This window comes from Monodon monoceros, unplaced genomic scaffold (assembly GCF_005190385.1).
Source record: "Monodon monoceros isolate NGI ecotype Baffin Bay Population unplaced genomic scaffold, NGI_Narwhal_1 Super_Scaffold_3, whole genome shotgun sequence".
In the NCBI taxonomy this organism is placed as follows: domain Eukaryota; kingdom Metazoa; phylum Chordata; class Mammalia; order Artiodactyla; family Monodontidae; genus Monodon; species Monodon monoceros.
The window spans coordinates 63,475,787-63,495,294 of NW_021703780.1; the positions used below are offsets into that span (position 1 = coordinate 63,475,787).

General features: G+C 52.8%; 1 protein-coding gene across 4 annotated transcripts in view; it reads right to left on the bottom strand.

Annotated features, from left to right (window-relative positions):
• Positions 1 to 18,082, bottom strand: part of PFKFB4 (6-phosphofructo-2-kinase/fructose-2,6-biphosphatase 4) — a 36,976-nt gene extending 18,894 nt beyond the window's left edge. For 3 of the 4 annotated variants that reach the window (XR_003796794.1, XM_029243885.1, XM_029243887.1), the window contains exons 1-8: positions 17,938 to 18,080; positions 12,233 to 12,349; positions 11,977 to 12,073; positions 5,875 to 5,941; positions 3,155 to 3,229; positions 2,737 to 2,793; positions 2,200 to 2,321; positions 289 to 496 (exon numbers count right to left, since the gene is read on the bottom strand). Coding sequence is in view for 3 of the 4 variants with exons in the window: in XM_029243885.1 (XP_029099718.1) it covers positions 289 to 496; positions 2,200 to 2,321; positions 2,737 to 2,793; positions 3,155 to 3,229; positions 5,875 to 5,941; positions 11,977 to 12,073; positions 12,233 to 12,349; positions 17,938 to 18,034 (840 nt within the window). In the remaining variant the exon portion in view is untranslated. Of the gene's footprint in view, positions 1 to 288; positions 497 to 2,199; positions 2,322 to 2,736; positions 2,794 to 3,154; positions 3,230 to 5,874; positions 5,942 to 11,976; positions 12,074 to 12,232; positions 12,350 to 17,937 lie in introns of all 4 variants that reach the window. The other variant, XM_029243888.1, reaches the window with a different exon arrangement.
• Positions 18,083 to 19,508: the final 1,426 nt, after the last annotated feature.

Consider the following 19,508-nt stretch of genomic DNA (forward strand, 5'->3'; position numbering starts at 1 on the left):
GGTTTCAGTATCTCCCCTGGACTGTGGCACAGCATCAGCTACACTGTAGGGACTCAGCTCACTCCCAGAATGGCATGCCTCTCCAGGGAAAGGGAACCAGCTGGTGAGAGCTCGCGTGCAAGCCAGAGATTCAGGCATCTGCCGGGTGACCTTCCCTATAGAATGGGAACATTCCAGACTGAATGAGGTCATCCACCTGGATTGCATGTTAGCTGGAGTCCAGCATCAGCACACGCACATGCACACAGAAATAAACACACACACACACACACACACACACACGCTGACCTCCCTGCCCCGGGCGGACAGTCCTGGGTCCCCGCCAATCCGGCCCTTGAGGTTGAGTTCGCTTTCCCCGTGCCGGCAGAGGTAGATGGAGCGGGGCGTCACATGGATGTTCATGAGGTAATATACAATGCGGCTCTGGATGTGGTCAGCCACACGGTTCACGATGTAGCTCTGCCCCACGTCCATGATCTTGATGTAGGACAGATCCCTTTCCAGAGAGGGTAGAGAGAAGCCTGTGAGTATGACCGGGGTCCTTGAGGCCACGCCCTGCCAGCTCCAGGAACCATCCTCAGAGCCTTGCTTCTCTGACCCCACCAGGCTTGAGACCACAACACACAGGTCTGCCAGCTGGTACGCGAGTGATGGGGGTGAGGTGGGAGCAACACGACACGCATGACATACAGACAAACCCCGTGAGAGGTGCTCCACACTCATCATGCTCCCAAAAGGTGACATTCAAAGCGAGGGGTCAGTCCTACCACATCGGGACCTTCATCGCTGCTCTATGTCCCCCGGGCCCCTCTTGCCTACCTATGAGCTCTCAACGTACTATCTGTAAGGTGAACAAGAGACAGTTTTTCCAGGATTGACCTGGGAGTAGTTGGCAAACGCGCTTCCCCTCCAGTCTTCCTGGTCAGCCATCCATGGGCCTGGCCTTTCCTTCCCCCAGCGAACCCTCCCCCAAGAACCCAGCCCGGGTCATGTGTGTGTGCCGAGTGGTTGCCATGTCCCACACCAGGCAGCAGGTGGACGAGACAAGAAGCACAGGAGGATGGTGCTGGTGGCAGCAGCCAATAAGCCCAGCTCCGCCGCTTTCCCTGCTTTGGACCAGTGCAGCCCTGCAGCGTGGAGAACAGAGCCACAAGGAGCAATGCCATGCTGGGGGGAGACCAGGAGAAACACAGAGGCCGGGGCAGCAGCACCGGATCAGTGCCAGCCTCGCTGAGGGGACTCAGTCCAGGGACTGTCCCTCAAACAACCCAGAAAACATCCCCCCAGCAGTCACTTGACTTCTTTCGTTCGTAACTATATATTCATACGTAATTATAAACAACCCAAGTACAAGTTCATATTCCACCCTTTTCACTTAATGCTACATAACATACACTTTCCCATGTCTCTTCAGCATGATTTATAAGGACTGTGTAATACTTTATTCAGTTATTAAAGTTAACTTAATTACTTAAGCGTTAACTTAATTACTTAAGTGTTATTCACTTAACCACTGCCCCCATTTCTGCTATAATATAGGAGTTGGCAAACTATGGCCAGCAAGTCAAACTCAGCCTGGTTTTGTAAATACAGTTTTATGGGAACACAATCATGCTTATTTACTTACGTATCGTCTATGTTCCTTTAGTACTAAATGGCAAAGTTAAGTAGCTGCAACAGAGACTGTATGCCCCCAAAGCCTAAAATATCTACCACCTGAGCCTTTACGGAAAGAGCTTGCCGGTGGCTGGCTGCTGTCCCCACCCAGCACTCAGTCCCACAGATCCCTGTTCCAGAGGGAGGCGGGCGGGGCTCACAAGCACTGGTTACTGCTAGCTGTTAGTAGGCAGGGTCTGGGCACCCCTTCCCCTTCTCAAAATACAGACCACCCACTGAAAGAAGAGCATGTACTGTCTGCAAAAGCCTTGTGGGAAGACCCTCTGAATAGAAAACAGGCTTGATTTTCTGATGAAATAGCAGAAAACTGTGACTCACAGAGCTCCAGATAAAGCAGCTACGGTTCTGCAAGTCACCCCTGGGCCATGATTTCCACCCCGAGGAAAGAAACAAAAAAGGACAGACCATCTCTGCCCGCGGAGGTGGTCCCTCAGCCACCACCTTGAGGAGCCACAGGAGGCAGCCGAGTGGACCCCACCTACCACCCACCGCAGCCAAGGACACAGTGCTGCCCTGCCTCACCTGTCCAGGTCCTCGTCCAGCGACTCATATGAATTCTCATAGCACTCGATGCGCCTCATGAAATCCTCCGTGGCCTCATCGCTATCGTGGTTGACATAGTCAGGGCTGCCCAGTTTCACTTGCTGCCGGGGTCAGGCACAGAGCAAGGACACATCAGGGCCAGAGGCCAAGCAGGTCGGAGACCAAGGAGGATGCTGGGTTGGGGGGAGGCTGGGCAGGAGGATTGGCCTCCCAGGGGCACTGGTCCCATTAGGAAGAGCCCAGTGGCTCCCTGGTCCCAGCTCCCATACCAGTGCTAAGAGAGTATTACTGAACATCCTGTGATCGCAGTCCCTCATCTTTGGGGGATGAGGGACTGTGATCGGGTGGGCAGTTCCCACCCGACCCAGAGATCTACCGCCTTCCCCCCTACCCACAATGTTCAAGAAGACCAAGTTAAGGTCGGCCCAGGCACCAGCTTAACCTGGAGATGGACCTCACTGTCACAGGCCATCTTGGCTGTATTACTGCTCCCACAAGGTCAGATGCACCACTCACCACGATGTTGGCAGCTATAACCTCAGGATCCACACAGATGGACTCAACAAAAAAGGTCTGCAGCAAAGACCAGGGTGGGCAGGAGGGAAGGAACCAGAGACACATTTAGGGCCCTGAGCCTGGCTCCCCGGAGCTCCCTACCCACTGAGGGCCATGCTGCCCAGAGGCCCTTCTTCAGGGGGTGGGGTCAGGTCAAGGAGCACAGAACCAAAGCAGGTGCCGCCCTATGAAGGACTCTCCCCCCAAGACCCCCACTTCCTCAGAAAGATAACTCCAGGTGGAGAGAAAATCAATATCCCAAATCCACTCAGGAGCCCACCTGCCTGAGGCCAGTGGGCCTCAGGAGGCCGAGAAAGTGGCCCCAGAGGGCCCGAACGTGCCACAGCCCAACCAAGGAGGTAAGCCAAGGAGGCCTCACCTTGTAGCCATTCTGTTCCCCAAAATTAAAGATGGTCGCTCTCCGTTCTCGGGTGGTATTTGTTGCATCAAAAACCTAGGACCAAAATGGGGTTAACTCAGCCTCTGGTCCTGGAGAGGGTGGGAGGCCACCCGACAGCTGTAGCACAGGGACTGGATTTCTCATCAGGACCAGTTGCCGTTCGGCCATCCGCCTGGCCAATCTCCTTCAGACCTGCAATGGCTGGGCTGGTCCTCCCCTTCCTTGGGGAGCACCCCAAGGAAGCTGGAAGCAGGGCAGCAGGCACTCACTCACAAGACTTCCAGTGAAACTAGTTAAACTTGTAGAACTAAACCCATGTTTACTTCCACTCCATCCTGTCACCCCAGTAAAATGGGAACAGGAGAGGAGAGGAGATGGGAAATGTCAACACAGTTTTTTAAGATAGACACATGGTAACTGGCTCAGAGAAACAGAGAAAACCAAACACAAACCTACACCAACCAGAGAACACCTGCTTGTGCAGAACCACGGTAGTCAGGAACAGGACACAGGCATCTCTGAAAAAAGGGACAAGTGTGCAGAAGAAACGGGAGGACTGGCTGGTGGTGCAAGTGGAGCCCCAGGCCCCCTCCTTGCCTCCTCCAGGCAGGCTGTGACCCCCCCTGGGGCCTGCCCAGCACTCAGGGGCAGCCCACCCAAGCAGCTTTTAGAGAGTAACTTTTTACAAAGGGCATTTGACCAGGGCTCACTGGATGCTCCAGCAAAACCTCTAACATGAAAAACAAAGACTAAATCAAACAGAATAAAAGGAACTTCAAGAAATGAGGACAGGGAGGGACTTCCATGGTGGTGCAGTGGTTAAGAATCTGCCTGCCAATGCAGGGGACACAGGTTCGATCCCTGGTCCGGGAAGATCACACATGCCACGGAGCAACTAAGCCTGTGCACCACAACTACTGAGCCTGCACTCTAGACCCTGCGAGCCACAACTACTGAGCCTGCGCTCTAGACCCTGAGAGCCACAACTACTGAAGCCTGCAACCTTAGAGCCCGTGCTCCACAACAAGAGAAGCCACCACAAAGAGAAGCATGCGCACCAAAATGAAGAGTAGCCCCCGCTCACCACAACTAGAGAAAGCCTGCGTGCAGCAATGAAGACCCAATGCAGCCAAAAATAAATAAAAAATAAATAAATTCATTTTTTTTAAAAAAAGAAGAAGATGGGAGGGGAGTGGGGACTCAGTTGTGAGAAAGCAGCGGGGGTGGTTTAACAAAGTAAAATATATGACATTTCTCTGAGCTGCTGGAGAGGCGTTTCCTGATGGAAAGGGTCCCCCAAAGGACCCAGCATTGTGGAGAAGACCCACCATAAAGCACATCACCTTGAAGACCCCTAAAAGCTTCCCCAGAGGAAGGGGCATGAGAAGCCCCCAGTTTCCCCTAGGAAATAAAACTTTTCTTTTTTTTTTTTTTTTTTTGCGGTACGCGGGCCTCTCACTGTTGTGGCCTCTCCCATTGCGGAGCACAGGCTCCGGACGCGCAGGCTCAGCGGACATGGCTCACGGGCCCAGCCGCTCCGCGGCATGTGGGATCTCCCCGGACCGGGACACGAACCCGTGTCCCCTGCATTGGCAGGCAGACTCTCAACCACTGCGCCACCAGGGAAGCCCTTTTCTTTCTTTTTTTTTTAACGTCTTTTTGCCCGCAATGTGCAGCTTGTGGGATCTTAGTTCCCTGACCAGGGATTGAACCTAGGCCCTCAGCAGAAAGAGCATGGAGTCCTAACAACTGGACTGCCGGGGAATTCCCTAGGGAAAAAAAACTTTTAAGGAGGATCAGCAAATCAGAATGACATCAGACTTTCCCACAGCCACTCTAGAAGCCATAATACAATGGAGCAATGTCATGAAAATTCTAAAGGAAACGTTCTTTCCACCCATCCATCAAATGTGAGGATAAAGAAAAGACATTTCTAGACATGCAAAGTCTCACAAAATTTACTTCCCAAGTACCTTTCTCAGAAAGCTATTAGAGGATGTGCTCCAACAAAACAAGTCAGTAAAGCAAGGAAAAGCAAGACATGGGATCCAAGAGCAGGGCATTCAACTCAGGAGGGAAGAGAAGGAAATTCCCAGGGTGACAGCTGTGCCACAGACAGACCTAGAGGGCAACTGATCTAGATGGGGCTGGGGGACAGAGCTCCAGGATGCATGCCTTCAAAAGGAAAAAGGAAGGAAAAAATAGCCCGTGTTTGACTACATAGGGTTGGGGTAGGGCCCTTTCCTGCAGACACCCTTGCTCAGCCTTGTCCCACCTGTCCGTCTGACTGGAGGGGCCAACACAGAGGGGGAATTCCCTTGCCCAGCATTCAACTGATTCCTGGAATAGCCACCAAATGTTGAGCTGGATGCTCTCCATACCAGGAGAAATCACATTTGCTAAAGACTTAGGTAACATGACACCTCTAACTTGTGGAGTGGCCAAGAATGTGAGTATTCAGAGGGAAGTCCAGCAGGGTCAAACACAACCACAAGCCCAGAGGGAAATTCCTGGCCCACATCTGGCCTCTGGCTTCTTCCAGCACAGCAGCTGCAGACTTCTTCCCAGGGGCTGGCACCCAGGGGTATCTAGGGCCACATACACCCTGCCTTCCCCTCCAGATGCCTGATAAGTAAAGGGGCAGAAGTATGTGGGCTCCCATATGTCACTCCCAGATACCACCAGGGTGTTATACTCACCGCCACATGCCCCCCCTCCTCACTAAGGAACCGCCGAACATCTCGGAGGGCTGCCAGGGCACACTGCCTTCAGAAAAGAAAACACAGGTCAGCCAAGCACCTGACTTGTTGCTGCAGGGCAGTAGGTCAGGGATATATCCTATGCCAGATAGGAGACGGGGCAGCCCCTGGGCCCCCTTCTCTCTTCTCAAGGTTTCTCTTTCCTTGGGAAGATTTTCAGTGTTTGGCAACCCTGCTCCTGTAGGTGGAAGGCTCTGTGTTTCTGGCCATCAGGAACTTTTTTTTTTTTTTTTTAATTGGAGTATAGTTGCTTTACAACATTGTGTTAGTTTATACTGCACAGCAAAGTGAATAAGCTATACGTATACATATATCACCTGTTTTTGGATTTCCTTCTCATTTAGGTCACCACAGAGCATTGAGTAGAGTTCCCTGTGCTATACCAGTGGGTTCTCATTAGTTATCTATTTTATACATAGTATCAATAGTGTATATATGTCAATCCCAACATCCCAACTCATCCCACCACCCCCTTTCCCCCTTGGTATACATACAGGAATACTTTTTGAAATACCACTTTTCTGTACTTTCCTTCTTCATCTCATCATGTACAAATCCAGCCTACCATTTTGCCATATTCATGATTTCTAAGTGTCATGCATTTCCCCTGACTATCAAAATAAGCGCTTTTAAAACCAGACACTCCCTTGTGTGTGTGTTGGGGGCAAAGCAGGCGGTGCAGGTGGTGGGAAAGGAGAGACAGTACTGCTGGCCCCCAAGGCAGCATTAAGCTTAATGTTCAATTTTCCTTTCTAGAAGGGAGATGCGGACTAAGAATGCCACCTGGTGTATCAGCAAACAAAGGGTGTTGCAGCCATCAAGCTATCAGCCACTGCAGCCACCCCCAAAGGGGCCCCCTCAGGGGACTCAGAATGGGAAAGAACAGGACACTGGCCCCAGAGAGCTGAGGTGCATATCAAAGGAATGATTTCAATGAGCCCACACATGGCACCTACCTTACCTCTGCAGAGCAGTCCCTCAGTTATCTGAGAGGCTGTCTTCTAGGCTTAAGTCCTCAGTTTTGTTCACTGAATAAAACATAAGTCTCAACTTTTAGGCTGTTCATTTCTTTCAGTGGACCAAGAACGCCCTACATGATCCCTTCTGGAGGAGGGTGCCGTGTCTCTGCCTCTCGCACCCGGGTCCACAGGTGCTCTGGAAGGGCAAAACCCTCACCATGACTGACCACTGACTACACTGTCTGTCCTCAGACATCTCAGCCTTTCCGTTTATTGCTGCAAAATGGATTGCCACATATAAGGATCTTTCTGACTTTATCCATTTCCCCTATAAGGTCCGAAGATAGATAAATCACTTTGACTTTTTATCTATGCAGGGGAGCAGAATTTGCCACCCAAAATATGTCTCTTTGGCATAAGGATTATTTTAGGCTGATTATTTTTAAGACACTGCAGACACGGGAGCAGCTCTGAAAACATGAGTAGAAGTTACCCTTTTTTGAGAGACATTTACAAGTATAAGGGAAATCTCCATTTGTAAGGGGGTCTCCATCGCTGTACCAGGAGGAGGGAGATGATCTTTATCTCTAGAAACTATTATCACTCCTGAAGGCGCAGATTGAGTGACTGATTGATTTAGGCCATGCCAGACGTCTTGCAGAATCTTAGTTCCCAGCGATTGAACCCAGGCCCCCGACAGTGGAAGCTCCAAGTCCACAGCCAGGGAATTCCCTGAAGGCATAGATTTAAATCTGCATAACAACCTTACCCTCGTTTACTGAGCTTTTCCGGGTAAATTCTCCTGACTCCTCACCCCCAACATCTTCTTTTCTCTTCAGCTGAAGACGGTATTTAAGGGGAGGGCTTCCCAGGTCTCTCACATGTGTGTAGGAGGTATACGTGCTATTAAACTTTTTTTCTGTCCTGTTAATCTGTGTCATGTCAATTTAATTATTAGACCAGCCAAAGAACCTAGAAGGTAAGAAGGGAAAATTTTTCCTCCCAAACACTATTACCTGTACTTTTTTGATGTAAAAGTTAGATCTCCCATTTGTTTGATCTTGGGATTTTGTGTGTAAACCCCTAGTGCATCAAAGGACTGTGCCAGGCCAAGCCAGGCCAGTGTGCCCAAGCATGGAAACAGAGGCCGACCAGACTGCTGGGGTCATGAGGAAACTGGGGGCAGAGCTGAGTCCAGGTCACTGGAAGGAGCTCTGCTCTTATGCCTCCTTGTGACCCTTCTGTGCTCTATTAGGCCTTTCAATTAAGACCCCAAAGTGCTTTCTTCTGCCAAAAAACGTGAATTCTGAAAGTCCAGGAAGCTGGCATTGATAAGGACAGAGTAAAGGGACAAAGTAGGTGACTAGTTAATCCCACTAAGGGATCATAAGGAAAAAGTATGGGAGACCTCTATAAGAAAATGATCACTCAAGAAAGCAGGTTTGCTTAACCACAAAACCATGCAACAGAAGCATGAGACATGCCCCCAGACAATAAAACAATGGTGGAATGAAACCCACCTCCTGCTCAGTGGTAAGTTAATGATTCCTAGGACATGCTCCTTTGTGCTCACTAAAAACAAAAGTATAAGGAAAGGGTGACATTATACTGAAACCTGAGCTGATTTACCATGTTTTAGTATATATTACCACCTTTTTGCTCGTTTCCATTGCGCCATGACAGTCCCAGTTTGACCACTAGGGACAAGAAAACTCCGCCCCCCACCCCCACGTGGAGGAAGAGCTGATGATGGAAGCCTGATGTCTACTCAAGGATGAGGAAGCAGGTGGTCTTCTCCCCCTCCTCACTCTCCCTTTGATTATAAAACTGTAGCCTACTAAGTTCTGGGCACAGTGCCCTCCTGCCCACCCACTTGTAAACCTCACAAGTGTCCTATTCTAATAAATCACTTATCTATCACTTTGTCTCTCGCTGAATTCTTTCTGCACTGAGACATAAAGAACCAGAGCTTCTCAGAGCCCCCCACATCCCCGAGACACATTTCTACAGTTTCAGCATGGCTGGGGCCATTTCTTGCCACCCACATTTAGAGCCCCATGTTCTGGGCTAAGATCTCTGTGGGCTGCTCTGGCTGAGGCTGCACCAAGTAGGAGGGACCTCAGGGCCCAGGTGGAGATGCTTGGGGAACAGCCTGGGAGCCTGCACACGTGTGGGTGTGAGTGTGGATGGGCACACACGTGCATGCACGGGTGGATATGTGTATGTGTAAGTCTGTGAGTGAGCACCTGTGAGCATTCCTTGGGCCCCTGTGGAAGTGCAGCTGTGCACATACAAGAGGGTGTATGTGGTTTGATAAATACATTTGGTCTTTGTCCTGGGTTCTTGGCAGAGCTCCTAAGACCCCTGGAATTTCTTAAGTGATAGGAGTGATTTTTGTCATTCACAAGGAGCCCCTTCCAATCACACCTGAGTTGATGCTAATGTAGCGACTCAGGCTGGGGCCCCTAGACAGCCTCAGCATGGGGCTGATCACCAGAAAGTGATGAAAGGGTTGGAACATTCAGCCCTGCCACCATCCTCCAGGAAGGGAGGTGGGGGCTGAAGATGAATTGAATGATGAGATGAGAGTTGAAGAGCTTCCAGGTTGACGAGATGAGGTGCTGGGAGGGTGCCAGACCCCGAGACGGCTGGAAGCTCCCCGCACTGCCCCCTTCCTTGCCTGTGCACCTCTTCCACTTGGCTGTTCCCGAGTTGTATCCTTTATAATAAACCAGTAAACACAACTCAAGTATGTTCCTGAGCTCTGTGAGCTGGAACAGTAACCTGCAGAAGAGGGGGTTGTGGGAACCCCCAATTTATAGCCAGTTAGAAGTACGGGTGCCCCCCGCTGAGACTTGTCACTGATGTGTGAAGTGGGGTCAGTCTTGAGGGACTGAGTCCTTAACCTGTGGGAACTGATGCTAACTGCAGGTAGACAGGGTCAGAATTGAATTGAATTGAACTGTTGGACACCAGTTGGTGTCAGGAGGATATGCACGTGTGTGAACGCCCACGTGTGTACATACGGTATGTGTACACACCTTCCTGCAGTATGTGACTGTGTGCACATATATGAGGGTGCCTGGTGTGTATTTACACACATACCCATGTGTACATAAAGAGGGAGCACCTGCACATGTACAGATGGCTGTACATGCCCTCTTCTAGATCTTCCACTGTGCCCAGTGTTAGGGACAGACCTCCACATTGTGTAGCTCTAGGAAGCTCAACAATGTGTACGTACCTGGGCCTCTGGGAAATGCAGGCTTCTCTTCCCAGGTTTCCCATTTTTAAAAAGTCTGATCTTTCTATTTTGCCAATTATCTGTGGGACATTTGGGGCTGGTTAATGGGAAATGGCCCCATGGCCCAGGGGCCAGACCCAGGCTTTGGATACACGAGGGAGACTTTCTAGGAACAGCCAGAGGGTGTGCCTACAGAGAGGCACACGTGAATCTGCCCCCAGCTTCTACTGCTGGGGCCTCTGTTCCAGCTGGGTAACCCTAGACCAGCTTCCTTACCTCTTCTGAGTCTGGGTTTCGCCATGAGAATTAATCCCAATGTTCCTACCTTCAATGGGCAGTCTAAGCAGAATGACCAGCGAGCTCTGGGAAGGCTAGCTTCCTTCTTCTCCCCACAAACACTCTGGATTCAGACAGGCCTGGCTTCAAATCAAACCCTGAGGGATCCCAGACAATACCACCACTTCCTGACCTCAGTCTCAGCATCTAGGGGAGTGAGGCACCACAGCCCACTGTAGGGAAGATCAAAGCAGCTAATGAGTGCCCACAGCTTGAGGTTGTTGCAGAATTTGCATCTGATGCAACCTTTGATCTACAAATTGACTACTTCCGGAATGATGGACGGACAGTTTTTAGTGGTACATGGGGTTAGATTTAAGTCTGGACTCTGTGAAGTTACTTGGGATCTTGTGTGAGACTGCTGAGCCTCAATTTCCTCATCTTTAAGTTGGTGGGCAGGGGGCGGCAATGGGCATCACACACACACAGCACACAGTAGGTTCAAATATCAGTACCCTCACTTTTGTCTGGGTCGTTATCACAGAGGGCCCCCCCTTGAGTTTTACCCACAATTCACAGTTCGGCCCCAGAGGCCTGAATGTCAGACTCCACTTCCCTTCTTGGTGCAGCAGCCCGCCCTGCCCCATTGACCCAACAGCAGAGGCACGGAAGGGCCAAGCCCCACGATGGGGAACTCCTGCCCCCTGGTGGCCAGAGAGGGAGCAGGTCAACCACGGCAATAACCAGGGGCTTCTGGCCTGGGGCTTGATTTGGGAAGGTCACTAGAGCTGGGCCAACCTCTGCTCAAAGCCCTCCCACAACGGCTGGGCCCAGAACAAGGGCAGGAAGCTTCTTGATCCCTCAGTTGACACCTGCCGAGTACAGCATAGCATAGCTCCTCAGACCACAGCTGGTGCTCAGTTTTTCTGGAGAAAGCAATCAATTCAAGTCTGAATGGAGAGGGAAAGTGGGTATCATATGCAAATTTCCATCTCGTCACCCAGCAACACTGAGGCAACTTCAAAGGAAAGCCAAGGCCTACCCAACACATGCCAAGAACATGACAAGCTGCCTCCAAATATCAGTAGGAGGCTTATCCTGGGGCAAGGGAGGAAACGCCCCAGTTCTGGGTCTGGTCCTTCTGGCTTTGCGAGAAGGTGTCAGGAGGTAGTCCCAGTCCCACTCTGCCATACCCCTGAGGCCTGTATCTCTGCTTCACCTAGGGCTCCCCTCCCTATCAGAGCCCATCCCCATGGATGGCCTGGGGTAAGCCAACAGGCCCTGGCTAAGCCTCCACCATCTCCCTGAAGCTCCACGCTCCCCTCCCACAGACATCCCACAGGGCAGGGCAGGGCGAGCCACCAAGGGGCTAAATACCCACTCCCTTTGTCCCCAAACCCAGCACATCCTCACCCCCACCACATCCTGAGAGGTCAAGAAACCAGCCCTGTTACAGCCCACAGGGTAGGGCAAGGCTGGGTCTCAGGAACAGCTTGGTCATCACTAGCAACTGGGCTCCAGGGCCTTCTTCATAAACAAACACACATACGCACACAAACTCACTTCCTGATTTTCAGGCCCTCTTCATTGTCTGGAAGGAAAAACTCAAAAGACTTGTATGTCTTGACCATGTCCCGGCGATACTGGCCAACGTTGAATTCTGGGGGAAGGGAGAGGCTCAGTTTTCACACAACAGCATCCCTCCCCAACCCCTGACCTTGACCCACCCCCAGGCCCTGTGGCAGTCCAGCCTTCTCACTCCTCCCCGCTCCCCCACAAAGTCCCAAAGCCCCCTTGGAAAGCCAAGGCTGAGTCTCACCCCGCGTGGGCACGCCAATCCAGTTCAGGTAGCGGGTCAGCTTCTTAGAGATGTAGGTCTTGCCCCTGGCAGGCAGCCCCACCATGACAATGAGCGTCGGGCAGTTGGTCATGCAAACTGAAAGGCAAGGAGCAGTGTCTGAGAAGGCCGGACCCCTCCCAGTGGGCCCCTCCTTCCAGGCCCAGCATCAGATGTGCCTTCCCAGGCTCCTGGCAGCAGAGAGCTCCCTGGGCACCCACAGACCGTGGTCTCTAACCAGCGCTGGCATGTCCAGTTCCCTAGGCCTGTCAGTGCTCAGGGAGGCGCCGCGGGATCTCGCCAGCATTTACCCTGATGTGCACCATCAGATATAAAGCTGGAGCTGCCACGGCCCTGGCTAAACTCTGCGGGGGAATTCCCCTGGCAGGTGGGACAGCGCCAAAACCCAGTGGGGTATTCAATGCCTGCCTGTCATCCAGGAACCCGTCATTCAGCATTCCTGCTCACACAGCACCACTGCTTCCGCTCCCCAGGGAGAATTTCTCTTCATCTACAAAGCCCGGAAGCAGCTTCTGCAGTGAGTCCTTCCTCCAAGGCACCTGCATGCCCACCTGCTGCGCTCTCTCCCTCAACCCAGTCATCTCACCAATGAGTCTGCTCTCCACAACCGATTACTTGGGGTGAAAGCAGCCCTGCAGTGTCTGAGCCATTCAGGATCCTGAGCCCTGGCAGATTTGGTGCTCAAAAATTGTGGGCAGGGAAGGAGACGGAGGCACCTCAAAACCCACCAGGGTGAGGGCCACAGGGGGCTGAGACCAGAGATCCAGGCCAATGCCACAAGGGCGGTCCCTCTGATAGCCAGCCACTGCCATCCCATGTGCCACCAGGTCGGTGTGCCAAAAAGAGAAGCTGCCAAGGCTAGAGGCGGGGAAGAGTCTGCACCCAGCCCCCAAATCCATGGCCCGCTAAGACAGACACCAAGGCAGCAGAACTGCCAGACTATGGGATCCAGCTCCACTTTCAGTGTGGTCTCACCTCAGAAGCCTCAGGAAGCTTCCCTTTCATCGTCCTCAGGACCTGGGCCAAGTAAAACCACAGCAGACAGATGGACAGAGGTGGGGACCTGTCACTACCCCTCCTCTGCCCACATGGCTCTGCAAGTGCTTTCACCTGGTAGCCCTCCTCAGACAGACTGCTGGACCCCACCCTTCAACCTGTCTCCCTCACTGGAGATGGAGTGCAGAGGTGGTCAGAGTCAGTCAGGCCTGGGTTCCTATCTTGACTCTGACACTTACTGGCAGCTCTGAGCCTTGGTGTCCTCACCTGTAAAATGGGATGATAATCCCTCAGCGACGCCTAGCAATATCCCCATGTAAGAGCTGGAACACTTCCAGGAAGCTGTGCCCTCTGCCTGGACTTGGCAGCCCGCCTGGCTAAGGACACAGATGTATCTCAGGACTGCCCTTGGGACTTGGGGTGCAGAGGCAACTGTCTGTCTCCAGGCAGGCCCCGAATAGAAGTAAAAGACCCTGCTTGCCAGTGGGGGCTCCGTCACTCCTGTGCATGACTTTTGGGCAAATGTGACCCATTCTGCAAGTCCCAGGGGAGAGAAGGAGGGGATCCTGCAGACACAGCCTGATGGTGAGTAAGAGTGAGGAAACTTGCAGAAAAACCTCAGCGTTGGGACTTCCCTGGTGGCGCAAGTGGTTAAGAATCCGCCTGCCAATGCAGGGGACACGGGTGCAAGCCCTGGCCCGGGAAGATCCCACATGCTGCGGAGCAACTAAGCCCGTGTGCCACCACTACTGAGCCTGCGCCATAGAGCCCGCGTGCCACAACTACTGAAGCCTGTGCGACTAGAGCCTGTGCTCCACAACAAGAGAAGCCAGCACAATGAGAAGCCTGCACACCCAACGAAGAGTAGCCCCCGCTCACTGCAACTAGAGAAAGCCCACATGCAGCAACAAAGACCCAATGCAGCCAAAAATAAATTTATTTTTTAAAAAAACAAAAACTTCAGCATTGGCTAAGCTGAGAGAAAAACAAGGGCCTGAGGGCCAGGCCAGTGCTGCTGAGTCCTGGGCTGTTTGCACAATTTCTGGCCGGTTGGTCAGGGCTCCCAAGCAACCATAGCGCAGTGCATCAGCTACTCACTGTGGGGAAAACCTGCGCCCAGCCTGCTCCCTCTGATGAGGCCACCCCTTCCCATTGCTCCCTGAAGGGCTCTCCCACGACCCCAGGGCTGAGGTTCTGCATCACCTCTTCACAGCTTCCATCTTCCCAGAGATGTCCCTGGCCTCCTCCCACAGCGTTTGGTGACAGCATCCCCCCGCCCCATGCACAGCCATGGTGGGCAGTCAGGGCAGCAAATCAGGGCTGGGCACAAAACGAGAGCAATAAATTACCTATCACCTCTGCTCCTCAAGATAAGGTCCCAAGTCAATGATACAAAAGAAAATTCAAAGTACAAGTATATTCACACCCGCCCTGCTTGCAACAGCAAAACACTGGGGAAGTTCCAGCAATGGAGAAATTGCAAACCGAGGCCCACACGGAGGAAACACACTTGAACCAAGGGCAGGTAGACCAGGTGAGTGGGGGCGTGCAGTTGGAGCTGCAGATCTGGGCCCTCAGGACCTCAACATTGAGCAAAAGGACAGCAGAACACACAGTTCAGGACATGGGGCATGTGCGGAAGGAAATCTGAAGATATGTCAACTCAGCTTTTCTCACTAGTTCCTGTAAATTATCTGTAAATTTGCTCAAGGCCACAGGAGCCCAAGGAGTCGAGAGGCTGAGACAAGCCTGGTGCTGGTGACTACTTTCTGGTGGTACCTCCGCAGGGGCAGCCACAAGTCCCTGGAGTGGGTTCTAGAACTAAGTCTTGAACTGCACCTGCCCCGACTTCCGTGGGCCGGGCTGGGGAAGGGAGAGTTATTTAAAATAAAGCAAACTGGCATTACTGTCCTGTTCAGAGGGGAGAGAAAGTTGTCTCTCCTACTGTCCTGTGCACACACCAGTCGTAGCCTTACCCAGGCAGTCTTGCCACCTTTTGGCTAAGAAAAGCTATCAAATACTGTCCTTTCTGCCATGTTCCCCGAGTCCCCTTTCCATCTCCTACCCCATCTGCCCCCAGAGCTCCTCCAGGTCAATGACCAGAAAGGTAACAGCTTCCAGGCCCTCTGTGTAGCCCTGAATTCTATCAAAAGGAGGAAGAATTGCTCATGAAGAGTGGGGGAGGAGAAGGCAGGGAACATCCCTCAGCCAACCAGCCTCTGTTGCCCTGAGGAGCTCAGACTAGACCCCAAAGACAACCCACCACACAGCACAGACTAGGGTCCCTCCTCATCCTCTTCTCTATAAAGCCCTGTGATCAAGTCAACTTCCACCCACCTTGACCCTCAGGTTCCCACCTGTCCTTGTGGTCCTCCAATCTAGTTAGAAGCCCACTACGCAAAGGGTAAGATGCTGCATGAATACGGGCTTGGGACCTGAGGTGCTGGTTCCTTGTTCATTCCCTGCTTACTGCCTCCTTGCTGTGAACTGTGAGACCCTAGCCTGTGGTCCAAACCCCCACACGATTTGCAGGTCTCATCTTTAGCCTCTTGGGTGCTACCTCCAGGAAGCCCTCCTGTGCCAGGCCAGCTCACAGTCCCACCCACTGCAACACCCTGAGGCAGTGCCATGGCACGAGCCCCTCTGCTCAGGCCAGAGCCACATTTTAGTTGCATACCTGGAGCTTGGAGAAACACAGGCCTGCCCCAGGGGTAGTTAGACCTGGGCAAGTCCCCTCCCATTGGGCCTCAACTCCTTTGCCACCTGAAAGGGGGTTGGCTTGGAGCTTCAATCCCTGACTTTGAGGTATGGAGAAGCAAAGAAACAACAGTGATGATAAATTACAAAATTACCTGCTACCATTTATCAAGCACTTATCAAGAGGCTCACAGGACTTCCCTGGTGCCAATGCAGGGGACATGGGTTCGAGCCCTGGGCCAGGAAGATCCCACATGCCATGGAGCAACTAAGCCCATGCGCCGCAACTACTGAGCCTGCGTGCGGCAACTACTGAAGACCACACGCCTAGAGCCTGTGCTCCACAACAAGAGAAGCCACCGCAATGAGAAGCCCGTGCACCGCAACAAAGAGTAAACCCCGCTCGCCACAACTAGAGAAAGCCCGCAAGCAGCAACAAAGACCCAATGCAGTCATAAATAAATATATATATATATATATATATAAACTTTAAAAAAAGAGGCTCACAGCAGCTTCACAGTGCAAGGATGATGACTGTCTCAGTCTCACAGATAAGGAACCTAGAGGGTCAGCTCTTTGCCCAAGGTCACCCAGCTGAACCACGACGCAGCTTGAGTGCTCCTGCCTCCAAAGTCCATGTTCTCACTCCTTCTCCTTTATGTAACAACGGAGGCCACCCCCTAGTTAGGACAATACAGCCCTAACACGGACTGACTAGAAGCACAAGAGAAAGGGGCCTAGCCCTCCACATCTCCAGAAGTCTAGAAGGAAAACTGGCTAGGGTGTAGCCATAGTCCCTTAGGACTGAATACTGACTGGAAAGCCATGGCCCCAGGGCTAAAAGCAGGTTCACAGTTTCAGCAGCCCACCAGGACCTACATTATGGTCAGAGTAACGACCCACCAGAATGTCTGGTCAAAACCACGGCCACCCCTACCAGGTTCCACAGTGTGCTAAGAGATGCACACACTCCTCACCTAGGACTCACATCCTGGTCAAAGCCAAGGCCCCCAGGATACCCTCAAAGCAAGACAAGCACCAAGCACTCTCTCCTCTCCTATCATGCCCAAGCAGAGGTCAGGAGTGCAGGGAGACCCCAGCACATAACACAATCTCCTGACCTCCATTTCCAAATCTGTATCAGAAGCTGGACTAGATGTTCTCTGAGGACCTTGCCAACTTCCAAATTTATTACAACATTTCAGTTACTCCTAAAATAAATCTTTGTTTTTCTTGGTAATAAAAAAGTTGCAGACTCATTTAAGGACAAGCAGAAAATCAATGAAGTGGGTTTAACACCTAGGACCACAGGAAAAGTAATCCCCTTAACGATTCCTTGAATTTCAGCATATGTTCTAGATGTTTCCACCCTCCAGTTTTACCAGTCACCCACAACCCCACCTGGATGCTTACACACCCATGGACACAAAGACAGGCCCATATAACAAAGTGGTCTCACTGTCTCTATCCTGAACACATGTGCACTTCCCTGAAATTCCTCCCAAAACTCGATTTCAGGCCCAGAGATGGGCCTTCCTCCCCGCCTTGGGCCTTTGAAAGTTCTGGGCTCAGAGAGACCAAGCGAATCTCCTAGGGCCAACACAGCTCAGACCCCGGCCTGACCACCCGGCCCACGCTCTCTGGCCAGCTGAGAGGGCAGGACCGAGGCTCCAAGTCCTCCCCTGACCTGAGGCGGTGGGGACAGAGTGGTGTGGGAAGGGTCCTAAGCCCTCCCCTAGGTGATGGCGGCCAGAACTAGCTCCCGCTGAGCCGAGACGTCGCAACACACCTGTCCCCGCCTCCCGCTCTGCCACACCTGTCCCAGGCCTCCCACCTGTTCCTGTTCCCCTCCCACCAGTCACGGCTGCCTCACCTGTCCCCGGTTCCCCACCTGTTCCCGGCTCCCTCTCCACGTAAGACCAATACCCATGCCCATGCACCGCCCTCCCCCTTCCCCGCGGACCCCGCCTCACCACCGCGCTGGCAGGCGTGCAGAGCAGGCCGCCCATTGCTGTACGGCATCCAGATCTTCTTCAGGGGGTTCTGGGTCAGTTCCCGTGGGGACGCCATCCTGGGGCTAGAATGAGTCGGACTGCGCTGCTTCCAACCCAGCAGCCCGGCCACCTCGGGCCACTCGATGCCCCGCCCCCCAGTTCTGCCCCTCAGCCCCGCCCCTCCTGAAGCCGCGATGACGCCCTTCCAACTCCCCGCAGGCCCCGCCCCGGAACGAGTAGGCTCCACCCCAACTGAAGAGCGCCTGGCCTCCTACCACGCATGCTCAGCTCGCCTACTAGCGTACTTGCGCGTTTTGGACCAAGCGGGCCCGCCCTGCATGCCAGGATGGGGGAAGCGCATGCCCAGCTCCCCAGTTTCCAGGCTTGGATGGTGCAGGCCCCGCCCTGGATGCCGGAGCCCAGCACACCCAACGCGACCCTGATGATTTGCATAGACCTCACCCACGGCTTCGCCCTGGGCGTGCCAGGCTTGCCCCCAGGACACCCGAGGTCCCGCTTCCCGCTCTGCGTGACCTCAGGGCCCCCAGGAGGAGGGGTTTGCATGCGTTGGGGTAGGCCTGCGTGACGCGCAGAGCTTAGTTGGTCAGGACCAGCCTGGCGGCCTCTGCGTAACTCTCATCACTGGCCCGGTTGTCAACTCCGCCGCGCCCCACCGGCCTTGTGCCCCGACCCTCTCTTCTGCTCCGAGTCCCGGGACTCTCCACTGCCCACAGGAGCAGCCTGCTCAACCACGCTGAAAAAGCTCCTTTATCTCATGGACAGGGACAGAGGACAAATCTCAAAATTAATCGTGTTTCTCTCTTTGCCTTAGCTGCTGGGGAGCTCGGGCTAAACCCCAGCCCACCTGGAGCACGTGAGCGGCACCTAGTAACCAAGGTCCCTGGGGACTCCCCAAACCCTGACAGTATCTTACTTCTCCTTCCAGGATTTCATTTTTACCAATTAAATTTTAAATCATAAGTTTACACATTTTTTTCTTTAATGAGCCTCTGCTTCTTCATCAGGAAAATGGAATACACACTGTCACGGATCTTACAAGATTCTGGTATGTGTTAAAAGTGTCAGTGTCTGAGAAATCCATTCTAAAGCACATTAATGTTATCATTTATTATGTTATTTCTCTTCCTCCTGTCTCTAAAAATGCAGTGGAGGCAAGGGGAAAGGGAGAGAGCCTGAGTTCGGGAACACTTGGCCTACCTCCTGTCTCCTCAGCCCAACCTCTTAAGCTTTGTACACTTTCTGCCCCCGACCTTAGCTGACACTGCTCGAGTCTGGGTCACACTGCCCTCTAGCGATGTCCTCCACCACATCCCCTGGCAGGATCACTGCATCCCCAAGTTCTCTCTGCTTAATGTGTGCCCAGCCAGGATCCAGGGGCTGGGGCATGGAGAAAAGTCTCCACCCAGTGTTCCACAGGGGCAGCACCCCTCCCTCTGCCCTCCTTGTCACACCCCTGCCTTGAGTCAGTCCTCCAAGTCACAGCCCAGCCCTTCAGAGCCTGGCAAGGACCCTTAAGATGACTGATACAG